General features: G+C 49.4%; 2 protein-coding genes across 3 annotated transcripts; one reads left to right on the plus strand and one right to left on the minus strand.

The window, feature by feature from the left end:
* The first annotated feature begins 3 nt into the window (after nucleotides 1-3).
* Nucleotides 4-4,589, plus strand: cgrrf1 (cell growth regulator with ring finger domain 1). 2 transcript variants are annotated; one of them, XM_075459873.1, is made up of 6 exons: nucleotides 4-390; nucleotides 504-640; nucleotides 2,855-3,032; nucleotides 3,318-3,459; nucleotides 3,580-3,687; nucleotides 4,031-4,247. In XM_075459873.1, the coding sequence occupies exons 1-6, from the start codon at nucleotides 287-289 to the stop codon at nucleotides 4,148-4,150; spliced, it is 789 nt and encodes a 262-aa protein (XP_075315988.1). In that variant the 5' UTR covers nucleotides 4-286; the 3' UTR covers nucleotides 4,151-4,247. The 2 variants fall into 2 exon arrangements, with proteins under 2 accessions (XP_075315988.1, XP_075315987.1); XM_075459872.1 differs by having other exon boundaries at nucleotides 13-390; nucleotides 4,015-4,589.
* A 148-nt stretch (nucleotides 4,590-4,737) lies between these two features.
* psmc6 (proteasome 26S subunit, ATPase 6) lies at nucleotides 4,738-17,166 on the minus strand. Its single transcript, XM_075459874.1, has 14 exons — nucleotides 17,035-17,166; nucleotides 16,575-16,654; nucleotides 15,801-15,840; nucleotides 13,684-13,736; nucleotides 11,585-11,652; nucleotides 9,141-9,255; nucleotides 8,825-8,912; nucleotides 8,613-8,674; nucleotides 8,413-8,536; nucleotides 7,750-7,811; nucleotides 6,019-6,139; nucleotides 5,855-5,935; nucleotides 5,222-5,293; nucleotides 4,738-5,135 (listed from the first exon to the last, which is right to left on the minus strand). The coding sequence occupies exons 1-14, from the start codon at nucleotides 17,117-17,119 to the stop codon at nucleotides 5,017-5,019; spliced, it is 1,170 nt and encodes a 389-aa protein (XP_075315989.1). The 5' UTR covers nucleotides 17,120-17,166; the 3' UTR covers nucleotides 4,738-5,016.
* Between the last annotated feature and the right edge of the window lie 1,367 nt (nucleotides 17,167-18,533).

Consider the following 18,533-nt stretch of genomic DNA (forward strand, 5'->3'; position numbering starts at 1 on the left):
ACCACACAGAAAAAAAATGAACATTTCATTTGAAGGGAAGCGGTCTCGTGACTTTCTTACGTCAATCTTTTAGAATTGTGGCAGACGCACGAGGATAAAACTCTAGCCGAAGTGTGCAGTCACTCCGCGGTCCTGTTCCGAGCTCCTTCTGTCCCTCACAGGCCACCGTAGTTGCGGGGCTTCTGTTGTCCCTCACAGGCCACCGTAGCTGCGGGGCTCCTGTCATGTCCTCATGAAGCGCTAAGCTGGACATGTTGGATGCAGCGCGGCCCGCTGACAGCAGGACATGGCGGCGGTGTTCCTGGTCACCCTCTATGAGTACTCCCCGCTCTTCTCCATCGCGGTGGTGTGTCTGTGCTTCTTTGTGACCGCCGCCATGTTGCTCGGCTGGTAAGACTCACCTGCCCGGTTCCATTTCCACCTGAGCGCTGTTGTTCTGTCACCTCAGCTGTTTGAGCTGATGACGTCAGACCCTGTAACCGGTTCCCTGTGCTGTGCTGCAGGTTCGGCTTTGACGTCCCGGTGATCCTCCGCAGCCACGAGGAACCGGAGTCCGGCACACCGACCCCTGAGAAACCCATGGTCCGGGTGACCAATCCGTTCGCCCTGGACCTGGGACCTGGGCCAGCAAGTGTCTCTGGTGAGCTCCACCTGTCTGACGCTGAGCGGGAACATGTGAGGGTGGAGGCCTGGCTGGCCCTGAGGAGCACCGTGCTGTGCTGCTCCTCAGTCAGCTTAGTCTGACACCTTTGTGTCCGGGCTCTGTTCAATGGGTGGAGCGAGGCATTTAATTTAGGTGGATGCATGATGCTTACTGCAGGTTGAGGGCAGCTATAGACCTGCAGACAGAAACATATACAGGACCTGCTCTCTGTAACACCTGCTCTCTAACACCTGCTCTCTGTAACACTCTGTGACATCTGCTCTCTGTAACACCTGCTCTCTGTAACACTCTGTGACACCTGCTCTCTGTAACACTCTGACACCTGCTCTCTGTAACACTCTGACACCTGCTCTCTGTAACACCTGCTCTCTGTAACACTCTGTAACACCTGCTCTCTGTAACACTCTGTGACACCTGCTCTCTGTAACACCTGCTCTCTGTAACACTCTGTGACACCTGCTCTCTGCAACACTCTGTGACACCTGCTCTCTGTAACACTCTGTGACACCTGCTCTCTGTAACACTCTGTGACACCCGCTCTCTGTAACACTCTGACACCTGCTCTCTGTAACACTCTGTGACACCTGCTCTCTGTAACACTCTGACACCTGCTCTCTGTAACACTCTGTGACACCTGCTCTCTGTAACACTCTGTGACACCTGCTCTCTGTAACACTCTGTGACACCCGCTCTCTGTAACACTCTGTGACACCTGCTCTCTGTAACACTCTGACACCTGCTCTCTGTAACACCTGCTCTCTGTAACACTCTGTGACACCTGCTCTCTGTAACACCTGCTCTCTGTAACACTCTGACACCTGCTTTCTGTAACACTCTGTAACACCTGCTCTCTGTAACACTCTGTGACACCTGCTCTCTCTAACACCTGCTCTCTGTAACACTCTGTGACACCTGCTCTCTGTAACACTCTGTGACATCTGCTCTCTGTAACACCTGCTCTCTGTAACACTCTGTAACACCTGCTCTCTGTAACACTCTGTGACACCTGCTCTCTGTAACACCTGCTCTCTGTAACACTCTGTGACACCTGCTCTCTGTAACACCTGCTCTCTGTAACACTCTGTGACACCTGCTCTCTGTAACACTCTGTGACACCTGCTCTCTGTAACACTCTGTGACACCTGCTCTCTGTAACACTCTGTGACACCTGCTCTCTGTAACACTCTGTGACACCTGCTCTCTGTAACACTCTGTGACATCTGCTCTCTGTAACACTCTGTAACACCTGCTCTCTGTAACACTCTGTGACACCTGCTCTCTGTAACACCTGCTCTCTGTAACACTCTGTAACACCTGCTCTCTGTAACACTCTGTGACACCTGCTCTCTGTAACACCTGCTCTCTGTAACACTCTGTGACACCTGCTCTCTGTAACACCTGCTCTCTGTAACACTCTGTGACACCTGCTCTCTGTAACACCTGCTCTCTGTAACACTCTGTGACACCTGCTCTCTGTAACACCTGCTCTCTGTAACACTCTGTAACACCTGCTCTCTGTAACACCTGCTCTCTGTAACACACTGTGACACCTGCTCTCTGTAACACCTTCTCTCTGTAACACCTGCTCTCTGTAACTCTGTGACACCTGCTCTCTGTAACACACTGTGACACCTGCTCTCTGTAACACACTGTGACACCTGCTCTCTGTAACACACTGTGACACCTGCTCTCTGTAACACACTGTGACACCTGCTCTCTGTAACACCTTCTCTCTGTAACACCTGCTCTCTGTAACACTCTGTAACACCTTCTCTCTGTAACACCTGCTCTCTGTAACACTCTGTGACACCTGCTCTCTGTAACACCTGCTCTCTGTAACACTCTGTGACACCTGCTCTCTGTAACACCTGCTCTCTGTAACACCTGCTCTCTGTGACACTGTAACACCTTCTCTCTGTAACACCTGCTCTCTGTGACACTGTAACACCTGCTCTCTGTAACACTCTGTAACACCTGCTCTCTGTGACACTGTAACACCTGCTCTCTGTAACACTCTGTGACACCTGCTCTCTGTAACACCTGCTCTCTGTGACACTGTAACACCTGCTCTCTGTAACACTCTGTGACACCTGCTCTCTGTAACACCTGCTCTCTGTGACACTGTAACACTGCTCTCTGTGACACTAACACCTGCTCTCTCTAACACCATGATCAAACCTTCTGTTGTAGCTGGTGTGTCGGTGAGGCCCTGCTGCCTGGAGCCCTGCATCCTGAGCTGTTTCTGGGGCTGTGAGGTCAGCGCCCTGCAGTGGGTGCTGCAGGCCCACCAACACAACCGGAGGCTCAGCTGCCCCCAAAACTTCAAGGAGGCCCTGCACCCCCATTACCAGTACTGCCAGAGGTTCCAGTATCCTTCCAGAAGACCGACTGGTCTCATTCATCAGACCGCCGCTCAGCACAGAATACTCACTCAGTGAAAACCAAATGTCTGTTTCAATGACCTCAGTCCTGGCTGCACATTTTGGTGTCAGGGGGTCAGCTGGTTGTTGCTGTCAGTGTAACCGGTCTGTAGTCGGGTGGTCTTTTCTGTGAGCAGGGCTGCAGACCCTGCAGTCAGCAGCAGCCATCATGGTGCTGGTGTTCTCACAGCTCTCATCACTGCAGCCTATGGCCTCTTTGACCCCCCCCTCAGTATCGGCAGCGAGGACTCGGCAGAGCGCCACACACTCCTCCCTGCTGACCTGGGGATCACAGATTTCGGGCCCCTGCCCAGAGAACGCTACCCACTGGTGTCGGTGCTGACGGTGGCCGAGGCCACAGACCTCTACAACATAGTAGGTTTATTTGGTCTGAACCGTATCCATGACACTGCGCTGCATCCCCTTCCTGTGATGATGTGAAGGGTGGTCCGAGCCCACGGCAGCTCATGTCCTCTGTCTTCTGTCCTCTGTCAGGTGGCCAGTGTGACAGTCATTCATGTTCCTGATGACAAATACAAGCTTTCTGCACGCGTCCTATTCCAGTACCTCCTCACCTCACAAGGGGGCGTGCATGAGCTGAAGGTACGTCACAGCTGGATTCAGTATATGTACATACAGCTGGATATGCTTTATGCAGGATTTTCATGCCAGAACACATTCAGGTGCGCGTGGAAAGCACAGCACCAGGTTAACTTTCAGCCTCAGTGGAAGTTAAGTGAGCAACAGATTGGAAAGAAACCCACTCTGATATGTGATCAGCTGTTCACAGGTTTAAACCAAGCTGAAGCCAACATTTCCCATAATCCCTCAGTGGAGGCTCTGTCAAACGGCTGCAGTTCAGTCTGTGAACAGATGGAAGTTGCTGATGTGTAAAATGTTTGAGATATTAATGCCTGATGTCACCTGCAGCCTCTCTTTATGTCAGCCGACAGTGGGGGGGCGTCAGGCCCTCCCCCCTCTGAGCAGAGCGGCCGACCCACTGAGCCCTGGACCGGGTCCAGCGAGGACAGCGAGAGGTCCGAGGGGATGTCCAGAGACTGCGTGATCTGTCAGAATGCAGCGGTGAACAGAGTGCTGCTGCCCTGCAGACATGCGTGTGTGTGTGAGCGCTGCGTGGCCCACTGCCAGCACTGCCCCATCTGCAGAGCCTTCGTGCTGGAGTCCTTCCTGCTGGGAGAGGCGGAGCCGTGACGGGGCGCCCAGCTCCTTCACGGCCAGCTCCAGCTGGACCGGAACACGTCTGTTCCACAGCAGCAGCTGCAGACTCCCCCACATCACCTCCAGCAACCGGAGAGAAGTTTATCAGGAGGCGCTGTTCCAATGTTTCATTCACAGAACTGCTCCTCTGTACCAACCTTCCACTCAAACTGCTTACATCACTTTAAGCTAATTCCAATTCTGCTCACTGGAGTTAAATTCATTTCCCAGTTTGTTTGTGTATGTATCCATAGTTCCCATTAAAAGGACAGGAGGTACTTTTAAGAATGGAGTTGGATGAAATTATTAACAGTTCTTGTGGTGTATGAGCCTCTTTGTTTAACAAGCCTGTTTCATATTTTAACATTTATCTGCCATCAGGGCACGAGCCCCCCACACCCACCACACTTCAAGTGAAACAGACTCAAGAACAGCCAGCTTTACATGTGACATTATATTTCACAACAGGAACTTATTTTATACAAGTGGTGAATAACCAGCCTGGTTGATGTAGTATAAAACACGAGGTGGGCCAGACTAATGCCTGGAGGCCGTTCTGGTAGGAAGTGAACGTCACTGTTGGCATCCAGCAGGATGATACACTTTTTCTTTTATGTCCCACAAACTAACTTCTCTGGCTTTGAAGCATAAAACAGCAAATACATGACAAAGCAATGAAAATAGCAGGTCGAGGAAAACACTCCCACACAGGCTTCATACAGGCTTGTAGTCCAACTTGGACTCCAGTTTCTTGGAGTCGGCCACCTTCCGCACAGCTTTCATGAAGTCTTCCTGAGTGACGTACTCACGGTCAGCGCGGATAGCAAACAGGCCTGAAACAAAAGCAGACAGTCAGGGGGACGCCCAGGGACAGACAGACGGGAGGACCCCCAGGGACAGACAAGTCATGAAGGCTAACCTGCTTCGGTGCAGACGTTTCTCAGGTCGGCTCCATTAAAACCATCTGACAGCTTCACAATGGCTTCATAATCTAAAAAAGAAAGAAAATCAGCAGATCAGCGCATCATCAGCAGGCTGCTGCAGAGCTTCATTAAAGAGCTCCTTTTCATCTGAATCCGCTGTGCTGAAGCAGGGCAACATCTAAAACCTGCGGGACAGCGGCCCTCCAGGACAGACTTTGGACATCCCTGCCCTAAAACAAGTCCTGCGATGCCCCAGAGGAGTGAGGATACAACAGGGACCCTTTCCCAAAGGACGAGGCACTCTAAACTAAAAGCAAGTTTCTAACTTTGCACAAACAGATTTAATGTTCATCTGACACCAGTAACTAAAAGAGTTTGTCTGAAACTGAATATTGGTGAGAGCAGGGATGTCCTGGAGGTTTTACACGTTGCCCTGCTTCAGGACCTGATGCAGATCAGTGCATCATCAGCAGGCTGCTGTAGAGCTTCATCTGTTGAAGAGCTCCTTTTCATCTGAATCTGAATGGAATGATGTCATTTCAAAAGGAAAGCTCATCACTGACTCCCTCAGTGCTACATCAGAGGGAACATGAGATGCACCAGGACAGCTGAGTGTGCTGCTCACTGACCTATTTCTCCATGCTTGGTGATGGGGCTGGAGTGGATCTTGAGGATGTCCAGGCGTGCCTGTTCATTGGGCAGCTCGATGTCTGAAGGGAAAGGACGGGAAGCTTTGTTGTGTGTTGCTGCACAGAGCTGACAAACAGTTCAAGAGGAAAAGAAGGAAACTCACGAATTTTCCGGTCCAGTCTGCCGGGCCGCAGCAAGGCGGGGTCCAGGGTGTCGGGCCGGTTGGTGGCCATGATCATCTTGACTCTGTGTAGTGTGTCAAAGCCGTCCATCTGGTTCAACAGCTGACATAAAACAGGAAAGGACTTCACTCAGCAAGACAGAGCACTCATGGAGGTCTATAACCTCTCATGATAGACTTTACATCCCATCCATCCACCTTCTATACCCGCTTAATCCAGCTCAGGGTGGTGGGAAGGCTGGAGCCTATCCCAGCCGTCATTGGGTTGGAGGGGGCGTACACCCGGGACAGGTCATAGGTCCATCACAGGGTCACACAGAGAGAAACTAGACCCGTTCACAGCCACTCCTAGGGTCAACTTAGAGTCACCAATCGATCTATTGGCGACTCCAGAACAGGGATGTCAAACTGCGGTACTGGAGGGCCGCTGTCCTTCTGGCTTTAGAGGTTTCCCTGCTCCAACACACCTGATTCTGATCCATGCCTCATTAGCTGCTTTGTGCAGAACTGAACAATCTTTCTGAAGGGATCCATTTCATCTGAATCAGGTGTGTTGGAGCAGGGAAACATGTAAAACCTGCGGGACAGTTTGACATGCACACTGCACCCTCTGCTGTGAGGCGATGGTGCAAGCCAGCACACCACCACCAGCCCTGGATTTAAATCCCTTAAAACCAAAAATGGAATATTCCTTTCTTATCCTAAAAAAAAAAAAAATCTGCCTTGGGTAGTATTTGCAAATCATTTCCAGTACGTCAGCCTACTTCCATGTTTTGTGTTTCTGAAGCCTGGGCTGACACACCCACCCACACTGGAGAGGCTGACACACCCACCCACACTGGATGGGCTCACACACCCACCCACACTGGATGGGCTCACACACCCACCCACACTGGATGGGCTGACTAACCCACACACACTGGATGGGCTCACAGACCCACCCACACTGGATGGGCTCACAGACCCACCCACACTGGATGGGCTGACACACCCACACTGGATGGGCTGACTGACCCACACTGGATGGGCTGACACACCCACCCACACTGGATGGGCTCACAGACCCACACTGGATGGGCTGACACACCCACCCACACTGGATGGGCTCACACACCCACACTGGATGGGCTGACACACCCATACTGGATGGGCTGACTGACCCACACTGGATGGGCTCACAGACCCACACTGGATGGGCTCACAGACCCACACTGGATGGGCTGACACACCCACACTGGATGGGCTGACTGACCCACACTGGATGGGCTCACAGACCCACACTGGATGGGCTCACAGACCCACACTGGATGGGCTCACAGACCCACACTGGATGGGCTCACAGACCCACCCACACTGGATGGGCTCACACACCCACACTGGAGGGGCTGACTGACCCACACTGGAGGGGCTGACTGACCCACACTGGATGGGCTCACAGACCCACACTGGAGGGGCTGACTGACCCACACTGGATGGGCTCACAGACCCACACTGGAGGGGCTGACTGACCCACACTGGAGGGGCTGACTGACCCACACTGGAGGGGCTGACTGACCCACACTGGAGGGGCTGACACACCACAGGTTTTATAGCACTTCAGGGTTAATGACAGCTCACAGGAATGATGTAATCATTTGTGAAGGTTATGAGCAGAAGAGCAGCAGTTCATGTAAATACAAATGAACACAGGGGTCAGTGCAGTGCTCCACATGCCTCCATCAGAGTCCTCTGGATCTCTCTGTCAGCTGAGGTTCCCTCAGAGAAACGACGGCCACCTGAAGGAAACAACACAGACAACTTTTAGCCATTTTACACATGCATAAATTTAGCATATACAGTAGCACACAGGTCCACTCCTTGTGCTGGGATAAAACTTTTGCTTTTTTCTCCATCACTGCTTCCCTTTCCCCCACAGAAAACTGGATGAGTCAGCTGGTTATCATCACAGTTTGCCTGTGTGTTTCCATCCAGACTCACATGTGACAGGGTTTTACTGAACTTCTTTTGGGAAACAGAAGTGAGCTCAGCTGCGCTCAGCAGAGACGCTACTCCATCTGTGGTCAGCAGGTTTTCATTGGTCAGTCTGTGCATAACACACTTTCAAACCATTTCAACCAACTAGGAGTGTGTCAGAGTGTGTGGTGCAGAGATGCTGTTTACACCCACAGGTGATGACTGACCAATCAGCAGTCTGCAGAGCTTCTGTGTCACTAAACCTCGGCTCAGGTAGAACAAAAAGAGCATCCCTCTGTCACTACCTCAGCCACTCCGTACCACAGCATCTCTCCGTCTCTCCTTTATCTCTCTCTCTCTCTCTCTCTGTCTGTCTCTCCTTTATCTCTCTCTCTCTCTCTCCGTCTCTCCTTTATCTCTCACCGATAGCATCGATCTCATCCATGAAGATGATGCATGGCTGGTGGTCCCTGGCATAGTTGAACATCTCTCTGATCAGCCGGGCACTTTCCCCGATGTATTTGTCCACGATGGAGCTGGACACAACCTGCAGCGGTCACACAGAGGCCGTCAGTGACTCACTGTTCTGCTGAGTGGAAGCACATAACAGCAATGACACCCACCTTCAGAAAGTTACAGTCCAGCTGACTGGCCACTGCTCGAGCAAGAAGAGTCTTCCCAGTTCCTGTTTGAGACGTAAACAACAACTCCACTGCATCACTCATCAGCAGCAAACAAAAAAAGGAGCTGGCATTTCAGAAACAACTACGTCTTTACTGTAAAACATCGTCATGAGTCTGAAGACAGACAGATGTGCCTTCACTCAGCGACTAACCTGGGGGCCCATAGAGCAGGCAGCCTTTAGGGGGGATGATCCCCACCCTCTGAAAGAGCTCAGGGTTCGTCAGAGGCAGTTCAATCACCTGCCATCAACAAAAAAGGAAAGGTTTCATTTAAATCCCTGGAGTCAGAGTCCAGCTCAACTCTGAACATCACGACACATAATCCCCCCATGTTCTCTCTCTCTCTCTCTCACACACACACACACACACACACACACACACACACACACATCAGGAAACATTCAACTGGACCGTAGAAAAAGAAACAAACAAACAAATAAAGGTCTGTAAGCAGCTGAAGACCCGTACCTCTCTCAGCTCACGGATCTGTTCAGAAAGTCCTCCGATCTCAGAGTAGGAGACACTGCCTGGGTCCTCATGGGACATGTTGTACACCAGAGGATCCACCTCTCTGGGCAGGTACCTTTGAATGAAGACGACATCATAGATGCTGTTAACTCATCCAACACAGTAATGTCCCGACAAAAGCACCGAGGTAAAAGTCGTTCAAGGGCAGCAGTTTAGCGCAGACAGCCTTTCAAGGCATAAATCAAAAATAACTGCGTCGTGTCTGCGACAAGCTCACTGCGACACACTGCTGCGAAGTATACACGAGCCTTTACCTCCTTACTATCGCCTTAACGTGTTCATTATTTAACGCCGATAAATATTTTATCGTGCATTAACGCAGGTTTTATTATTTATTTTATTATTGTAAAAGTCTGTTGCTCACAGGCTTTTATTTTGTAAAAGTTCTTCCAGACGGCGGAGTCGACAGAACCAAAGTCATCTGTAAACACTGCCAATATGCCGCCCATTGATTGGATGCCAGACTCCGGTTCTTTTCAGAGATGTTTATTAACGCCACATCAACACCGTAGACAAAGTAAACGACAACATTAGTTGTTGTAATCATTAAAGAAATAGTATTCTTAGCATTGTGGCTGGTACCAATAAATAATCAAAGTCATACTGGCCACTTTAGCCTGCTGCTCAACCAGCGGCAGAGTCATTCCCCAGAGGCAACCTGCACGGTCAGAACTAGGATTCTTTAACTTCCACTTCTCCTCTGCATCACATTCACACAGTTACAGCAAACACCACGAAGCATGGAGGAATAAAATAAAGATAAACTAGCAGCTAACATCACCGCTACAGGTGTGAAGCTCACGGAGCTAACCCACGCTACTTCCTGTTTTACTTGTTTCAACATAAAAGCACGCGTTTCAAAATAAATTTAAAAAAGAAAAACTCTGCATTTACAGCCAAGTTGAATTGTCTTCTCAGCGTAGTAGTTCCAGTCTAAAATATCACTTAAAGGCAAAACACACAACTGATAGCAGCAAGTCATTCAAGGAAACAGACAGTGGAGCGAGGCTTCTACATAAAAACTACAGAAAGATGCTGATGTTAAAAGTGTGTTTGCACAACAAATGTTATGGCACTTTCATTCATATGGCAGCACATTTAAAATAAAACTAAATGCTAAAAGCTATACGCTACTTTTGGATTCATTTTTGGATTTTGATTAATCCGGGAAATCATGCGATTAATTAGATTAAACATTTTAATCGTTGCCCAGCCCTAGTTATAAGGTAGCCATCTTTATTCTTGAACAGAATACAAATTAAATCAGGACTGGAGCACAGAGATTTACCAGGTAACCAGGTTAGGTTTGATTTCTCACTGACGGGGGCCTTTTGGCAGCAGGAAGCCACCTTCCTTTGTGTGGACTCCTCATGGGGAGAAAATACAGTGGCAGGCATTGGTGGGAGCGTGGGCGTGCAAATTCCCAGCATCACAGACTGACTGTAAGTGGCAGGAGGTCAGGTTCTGTCTGTGGTCTCTGGGTGGTGTTCGGAAAGGGGGGCTACTGCTGTCCTGGGGGACTTCAGCATCCATGTGGGCAATGACGGGGTGACCTGGAGGGAAGTGACTGGGAGAAATGCCCCCCCCCCCCCTCCGATCTGAACCTGAATAAAGTGTTTTTGGACTCCTTTGCTGAACACAAAAGAAAAGAATACAAGCGGCTGAAATGGGTTTCCTTAGAGGGGGGCGGGGCTCAGCCCCAGAGATGGGGGGGAGGAGCTCCACCATTCCTCCACCACCCAGAGGGAGGGAGGAGTAGAGCCGCTGCTCGTCCACATAGAAAGGGTTCAGCTGGTTAGCATGCCTCCTGGTCGCCTCCCTTTGGAGGTTTTTAGGGTACGTCAAACTGAGAGGAGGCCCCGGAGGATCCCCCAGGAGGAGCTGGGCAGAGGGACCTGTTGGCTCTGTGATGCCAGAAGGACAGATGGATGGAGGGAGGGTCATGTGATGAAGTCACTGTACTGTAACAGGAAGACTTCTGAAGACAACAAACTAAAAGAGAACTCTACCATGCAAAGAGCAACATCACATCTCCTCTGGGCCTGAGCGTTTTTAAGATGGACTCTCCTGTGGTCTGATGCTGAGGTGTTCTGATGGACTAACAGGAGGTGGATTCATCGAGCTGGTCACCAGCACACAGAGCAAAAGTGAGCATGTGGGATGAAATGGGGTTTAGTGAGGCATTCATGTATTAATGCAGCCCAACAAAAGGGACAGGTTAGGAGCAACAAGTCACTTCACCACCACACGCTCCCTTATTCATTACAGAGTGCCTTCAGCAAGGGGATGGGACCAACTGAAAACTGTCAAGCAACAGGAAACTAAGAAATGAAAAGAACTTCATTTTCCCAGTACTGACATTTAATTTGCAACAAGAAGCCTACCTCATTATGGTGAGAGTAGTCATATCCAATGCCACTCTGGTGCCTGGCTTCAGCTGGGACTTGTCCAGCTACAATGAAAAACATGACAAATGATCAGAAACATTTTGTACATGCAGGTCTACATTTGCTCACTGCTGTTCATTCATTCCACTTTGTGAGAAATCAATTCATACATCATCTAAAATCCAGGTTAAAAACATTCCTTTTCTCATGAGTCTTTGTATGAAATCTGCACGATATCTTTTCATTTATCTGGACTGTGGCTTGAGAAGAGAGCACCTTCTCGATGGGTGGTTGAAGATGTGGACATGACAGATGCACAAGGAGGCTGACATTTACCCAACAACAAAAACTGAGACTGACAATTTAATTCATATTCATGCACCTACTATGGCTAAAGGAGGATACTATGGAGGAGGCCTGCCATGGAGGAGGCCTGCCATGGAGGAGGCCTGCCATGGAGGAGGCCTGCCATGGAGGAAGCCTGCCATGGAGGAGGCCTGGCATGGAGGAGGCCTGCCATGGAGGAGGCCTGCCATGGAAGAAGCCTGCCATGGAGGAGGCCTGCCATGGAAGAAGCCTGCCATGGAGGAGGCCTGCCATGGAAGAAGCCTGCCATGGAGGAGGCCTGCCATGGAAGAAGCCTGCCATGGAGGAGGCCTGCCATGGAGGAAGCCTGCCATGGAGGAAGCCTGCCATGGAGGAAGCCTGCCATGGAGGAAGCCTGCCATGGAGGAGGCCTGTCATGGAAGAAGCCTGCCATGGAGGAAGCCTGCCATGGAGGAGGCCTGCCATGGAGGAAGCCTGCCATGGAAGAAGACTGCCATGGAGGAGGCCTGCCATGGAAGAAGCCTGCCATGGAGGAGGCCTGCCATGGAGGAGGCCTGCCATGGAAGAAGCCTGCCATGGAGGAAGCCTGCCATGGAGGAGGCCTGCCATGGAGGAAGCCTGCCATGGAGGAAGCCTGCCATGGAGGAAGCCTGCCATGGAGGAGGCCTGCCATGGAGGAGGCCTGCCATGGAGGAAGCCTGCCATGGAAGAAGACTGCCATGGAAGAAGCCTGCCATGGAGGAGGCCTGCCATGGAGGAGGCCTGTCATGGAAGAAGCCTGCCATGGAGGAAGCCTGCCATGGAGGAGGCCTGCCATGGAGGAGGCCTGCCATGGAGGAAGCCTGCCATGGAGGAAGCCTGCCATGGAGGAGGCCTGCCATGGAGGAAGCCTGCCATGGAGGAGGCCTGCCATGGAGGAGGCCTGCCATGGAGGAAGCCTGCCATGGAGGAGGCCTGCCATGGAGGAAGCCTGCCATGGAGGAGGCCTGCCATGGAGGAAGCCTGCCATGGAGGAGGCCTGCCATGGAGGAAGCCTGCCATGGAGGAGGCCTGCCATGGAGGAAGCCTGCCATGGAGGAGGCCTGCCATGGAGGAAGCCTGCCATGGAGGAGGCCTGCCATGGAGGAAGCCTGCCATGGAGGAGGCCTGCCATGGAGGAAGCCTGCCATGGAGGAGGCCTGCCATGGAGGAAGCATGCCATGGAGGAGGCCTGCCATGGAGGAAGCCTGCCATGGAGGAAGCCTGCCATGGAGGAAGCCTGCCATGGAGGAAGCCTGCCATGGAGGAAGCCTGCCATGGAGGAAGCCTGCCATGGAGGAAGCCTGCCATGGAGGAAGCCTGCCATGGAGGAGGCAGAATTAGAAATGGACATGTGGGGAAAGACTGTGCTTTGGGATGTTTGGCTGGAGTGACAGAGCAAAGACTAATGATGATACAGATGAGAGTTAGGATCCTCAGCTTGCTTCCAACTGCAACAAGACATTCTGAGAAAGACAAAAACAGAGCATGTGGGGGGAAATGCTGCTGAGTGACTCAGCATTAACTAAGGCCTTTATCACTATATGGTGTCTGATCTCATTATACAGCATCTTCCCATCTCCCCTTCAAATATGCATCACTTCAAACTATGACAGTTTGCATTTATACATTTTTATTCTCATGATGTGAAGCTATGTACCAATAGATGGTGAAAAAGGTTAAATATGGCTGACAAAGCCTGAAGGAGGTGAAACATGACAGGATACTGGAGTTTCCCCATCAGCACCTACCTGTCTGCGACATCCAACCACGTAGCGGGGCCCATTGGTCGCCTTGACAATGACTAGAAAAGGGAGAACATTTTATTTAAAAAAAGGAACATGTTACATGTTAAATGTTACAAAGCCTAAGAGAAATCAGTGTGTCCAGTCTGAGCCTGACAAACCAAAGGACACATGAAGGGATGCTGCTTTGCAGACTCACGGCCATCTGCTGTGGCGGGAAACAACCCAAGATGTCAGCCGACTGTCCCTCTACGGGCAGCTGAGCTTACTAAGTTCTGGTTTTCAGCAACTATCACTTCAAAGTTCAACAATGGGTCTCATCCAAGACCAGCAACATGTGCAGCTGGTTCTATGTCACACTTCTGTCGCATTGACCTCCACCAAAGGACTTTAGTACAGACACCTACACTTCTTAATGTAGCTGCACTTTAATGTGGAAAAGTCTTAACAAGTTTAGAACCAGGAGCACTATGTGGGGGTGGCCTACCCAGGCTCCGCCCTCGCAGTGACGCAACACCTTCGGCTCTGCTACACTTACTCAGGCAAACTGCTCATTCAGGTGGATTCGAGTTCCCGAAAAAATGGGAACTCCACCCACTTTGTCGGGAAGCAATCAACTTTGAGCAGCGCCAACGGCCCAGGGTAGAGGCGTGTTCAAGGTAGTGACGTGGTTGAACTTCCACTCAACCCATGGATTGTACACGGAAGCGCTTCATTCAATATCAACATGGAGCAGCGTCAAGCTTTTGACACTGCTGTAGATGCTGTAATGAAAGTGTTCGACGGGAGATTCTGGTTAAAAATCGAGCAAAGAACAGCCCTTGAATCATTTCTTGACAGGAAAGACCTTTTCGCCTTGCTCCCTACTGGCTTTGGTAACAGTTTAATCTACCAGTTAGCCCCGCTGGTAGCTAAATCATACGTCAGAGGAAAGAGTGGTGTGATTGGCTTAAGCTTAGGCACAGCCTTTTCTGGCCACAACCAGTAGCAACCCGAGGGAGGCGGGTTGACCAGGCCATTTCGAATCGTATTCGTTATGGTCTTGGTCAGACCAGAATCTCGAAGAGATTTGAAAGTCTATGTTAATCAGGCTAGGGGTGGCCGCCAAAACAAAGAGGAGAACGGGTGCATTGACGGCTCAACTGGTGACCAGACACTAAAGAGTTTGAGCTTGACCGACTCTGACCGGAGGAATTGGCATCCCTGTCACTGTACAACCAAAACCAGACCATCCAAATTCAAACAGAGGATTTATGCGACGTTGGTCTGCTGAAGCTGTGAGCGCTGGTTAACATGTAGCAGGAAACAGCTTGATGAGTCCTTCAGTTGGATTAACAGACAGGACAGCAAACAGATGGGAGTGCTCCACACTGTTTGACAGCAGAAGAGTCAGTGGACTGTACTTGTGTAGCAGCTGAGCGCTCAGTCCTTTTTACACCACATTCACTCACACACCTGTACAGTCTTTACAATGTTATGTGCTTTCCTCCAACACACACCAATAGACGTATCGGGAGGCAACGTGGGTTCAGCGTTTTGCCCATGGAGACTTGAACATGTGGTCCGGGGAAGCCAGTCCACCGACATTCTTACGAGCCCTTTGCGCTGAGCCAGTGTTCTACAGAGCTATGGCCAATATTATAAGAGTAAATATCTACAGAAGTTGATGCCCTGCTCATACAGCTCTGAACCAGCAAGGGAGGTAGGAACAGAGATGGAACTGGTTGTGTGTAATGGAGCACTCAGCTGGTGCTGAGATGCTGACTTCAGGTGCGTGAGGCTGACTGTCCGAGGAGGAACTCACTCATCTCTTTTTGCCTGGAAAGCTCAACCCGCATGTGAAAGAGGCTCATGAATGGGATTTTTTCTATACATTTAAAACATTAGATGATCAATTTCTATATTGTTTTACATCTACTGCTTTATTGTATTTAATCCCTTGTGATTCTCTGAACTTCCTTACATACCATTTGGGGATATTGTTCATGTGACATTCAGACTGATAAAGCTTCTGAATTAAGAACAAAAAAAATCCAAGTAGAAGACAGACAGATGGAGAGCACAAAGTAAATCCCACACATCTGAACTCCTCGAGTATAAAAAAAAAGTACCAGTGAACTTACATTTCTCTTCAGTGAGCTGCTTGAGCACCTCTCCAACAATCTGCCGGGAAAACATATTGTTAGTAAAGCCCAAATCAGACTAACCATCCATTCATCCACATGACTTATTACATCATTAATGCAGTTCATTTACAGGAGCCTTTCTACAGGTACGACACTGACCCCCGTAAGTACCCAAACAACCCCAGCAAAAAGTTTTTTGAAATTTTAAGAGGAGCAAATTCATCTAAGAGTGTATCACTATAATGGTATACCAGTTCATCGGGGTGAAAGGTTTGGAATTCCACTAGACAAGGCATCTAAATCTAGACTCTTGAAGTTAGATTATGTGATGGAATGAAGCAGGTTTGTTTTGTGTAACATCCCACTAACAATGAAAGAGCAGAGCAGACATGGTTCAGCTAGAAAAGCAAGTAGAGAATAATGAAATGCTGTCCCCCTCTTTCCTCAGACAGAAGGATGGAGGATGTGAGGACTGTCGAGCGCCCAACTCTGAACTATTGGCTCATTTTTCAAATGAAAAGTCCATTCCTTCCCTGATCACAGGTCAGGTGAGGAGATGAAAACAGGCTGCACTTTCCTTCAGACTGAAAAAATAACGTTCATCATGTCACGTGGCTGCTGAGTGAACACAGAAGTGTTACCACCACATGTCCTGGATAATGGAGGCAGAGGAATGGCTGACAGCTCACAATGAGTTTGATGAATGTTTGTCGGTGTTTACAGTGTCATGTGTTAAGAAACCAGCCGCTGAGTAAACAGGTGCTCCCTTACCTGTCCGACACTTTGAAGAGCCTTCAGGTCATTCTCTGATTTCTCGTACTGTTTGGTTTGCTCCCTCAGCTGCTCTCTCACTGTCAGAGAAACAACAAGGAGACCGGGATCATTAAGTTTCCTCTCAGCCTGGTTACACAGCTGTACCTTACTGCCTGGACCACCGTGTCCCTGCTAGATGCTCACAGTTAACACGCCGTTCAGTAAAACTCCCAAACCTTCAGCAATGAGCCCAGAAACCAAGTTAAACTGTCACCAAGGAGTCAGTTGGCTCCCTGTTGGCTCCCTGTTGGCTCCCTGCTGGCTCACTTCGTGTCGCTCTCATCTACATGCTAACTGCATGACAAAGCAGTAGCTAGCTGCCGAGCTAGCTGGTGGTGGCTGTCCATCAACGAACACGACCAGATCAAACAAACACAGTCAGGGTATACATTTGAACTCAGGAATGAACTTATTTTACATTCTTTTAAACGTCCATCCACTTCTTTGTGTTCCAGTAGTTTTTTCCTGTAGTCCTGCAGCGCTTTTTCTCTTGTGTCCGCCATGACGCCCCAGTGGATGATGGGAAACTGCAGCGTCACGCCTCCGCCTCAGTCGCCGCCTCTTTCTTCTTCTTCTTCTTCTTCTTCCTCTTCTTCTTCTTCTAACTCCGCATCGCCGCCTCTTGTAGCATGTAGCTTACTGATGCATTATCGCCACCTTCTGCTCCTGAGTGTGAACTCGACAGCATAGACTATGGCTGCTGGAGCCATAGACATATAAAGAATTATAATGTCTCATTATATGTCTATGGCTGGAGCGCGAGAAATAGGGCCGCCATCTTGGACCGGTCATCCAGAGTATTTTTTTTAAATATTTTAATTATTTTTGGGGGGCTTTTACGCCTTTAATGGACAGGACAGTTCAAGACAGACAGGAAGCAGGGGGCAGAGAGAGGGGGAAAGACATGCAGCAAAGGGCCGCCCGATGCGGGACGCGAACCGGGGCCGGCTGCAGCGAGGACTGTAGCCTCTGTACGGTCATCCAGAGTATTCAAGATGCCAGAGCACTGTGCGGGGTAATCCTGTGCAAATCGGTGGACGATTGTGAACAGGGGTCGGGGGATTACTTTTCACAAGTGGCTTAAACTTAATGTGAACAAATGTGAGTTAATGCCAATTCATAGTGATTTAACAGAAGCATACAACATTCCTATAAAGTCAGTTGTCAAATATTTAGGAGTACATATATCTAAAAACCCAACTGAAAGAGAAAATATGAATGTGTGGAGTGTACTAACTGAAGGTCAAACTAAACTTAACTCCTGGTTATTGAGAGACATCAGTTTATTGGGCCGAGTTTTTCTTACTAAGATGGAGAGCATATCGAGGTGTATCTATCCAGCGTATTCCTTGGCCATCCCCAACAGAGCCATTAAGAAGATCAATCAAATCAATTTTGATTATATCTGGAAGAAAAAGATACATTATATTAAGAGGACAGAGATGACCAAGGAATACAAAGATGGCGGCCAACAGGCTGTTGATTTTGACTCAATGGTACACTGAAAATGAACTGGTTGAAATCTTTCCTTCACAATAAGAGCTTCTGGTATCATATCCCCAGAGAAATCTTCAAAAAACTTGGTGGTATTGAGCTTTTGTTAAAATGTGATTTTAATATTCTGAAACTCCCTGTTAAATTATCCCCTTTTCACCAGCAAGTCCTTTTATATTTGAAACTCCTGTACAATCATAACTTCACCCCACACAACACGCTCACATGGAACAATAGATACATCACAAGGACAAACAAGTCGCTGTATATCAAGGACTGGATGGATAAAGGTATTTGGTCTCTAATTCCTTTAGTTGATGATGAAAGGTGTGTGATGACATATGACAATTTTTGCCTCAAATATAATCTGATCATCAATTGAAATTTCTTTGTATCCATAATAAAAGCCATCCCTAAACCTAC

This window comes from Odontesthes bonariensis, chromosome 24 (genome assembly GCF_027942865.1).
Source record: "Odontesthes bonariensis isolate fOdoBon6 chromosome 24, fOdoBon6.hap1, whole genome shotgun sequence".
NCBI lineage: Eukaryota > Metazoa > Chordata > Actinopteri > Atheriniformes > Atherinopsidae > Odontesthes > Odontesthes bonariensis.

What these genes read in the sequence shown, in the direction of transcription:
- psmc6 (XM_075459874.1), bottom strand. Translation starts at nt 17,119, where the DNA reads ATGGCGGACACAAGAGAAAAAGCGCTGCAGGACTACAGGAAAAAACTA. An exon ending in TGGACTGTAACTTTCTGAAG is followed by an intron (nt 8,537 to 8,612) that starts GTGGGTGTCATT and finishes TGACCGCTGCAG; the next exon opens with GTTGTGTCCAGCTCCATCGT. An exon ending in CACCAAGCATGGAGAAATAG is followed by an intron (nt 5,294 to 5,854) that starts GTCAGTGAGCAG and finishes TTTCTTTTTTAG; the next exon opens with ATTATGAAGCCATTGTGAAG.
- cgrrf1 (XM_075459872.1), top strand. Translation starts at nt 287, where the DNA reads ATGGCGGCGGTGTTCCTGGTCACCCTCTATGAGTACTCCCCGCTCTTC. An exon ending in CCACAGACCTCTACAACATA is followed by an intron (nt 3,460 to 3,579) that starts GTAGGTTTATTT and finishes GTCCTCTGTCAG; the next exon opens with GTGGCCAGTGTGACAGTCAT. An exon ending in GGGGCGTGCATGAGCTGAAG is followed by an intron (nt 3,688 to 4,014) that starts GTACGTCACAGC and finishes TGTCACCTGCAG; the next exon opens with CCTCTCTTTATGTCAGCCGA.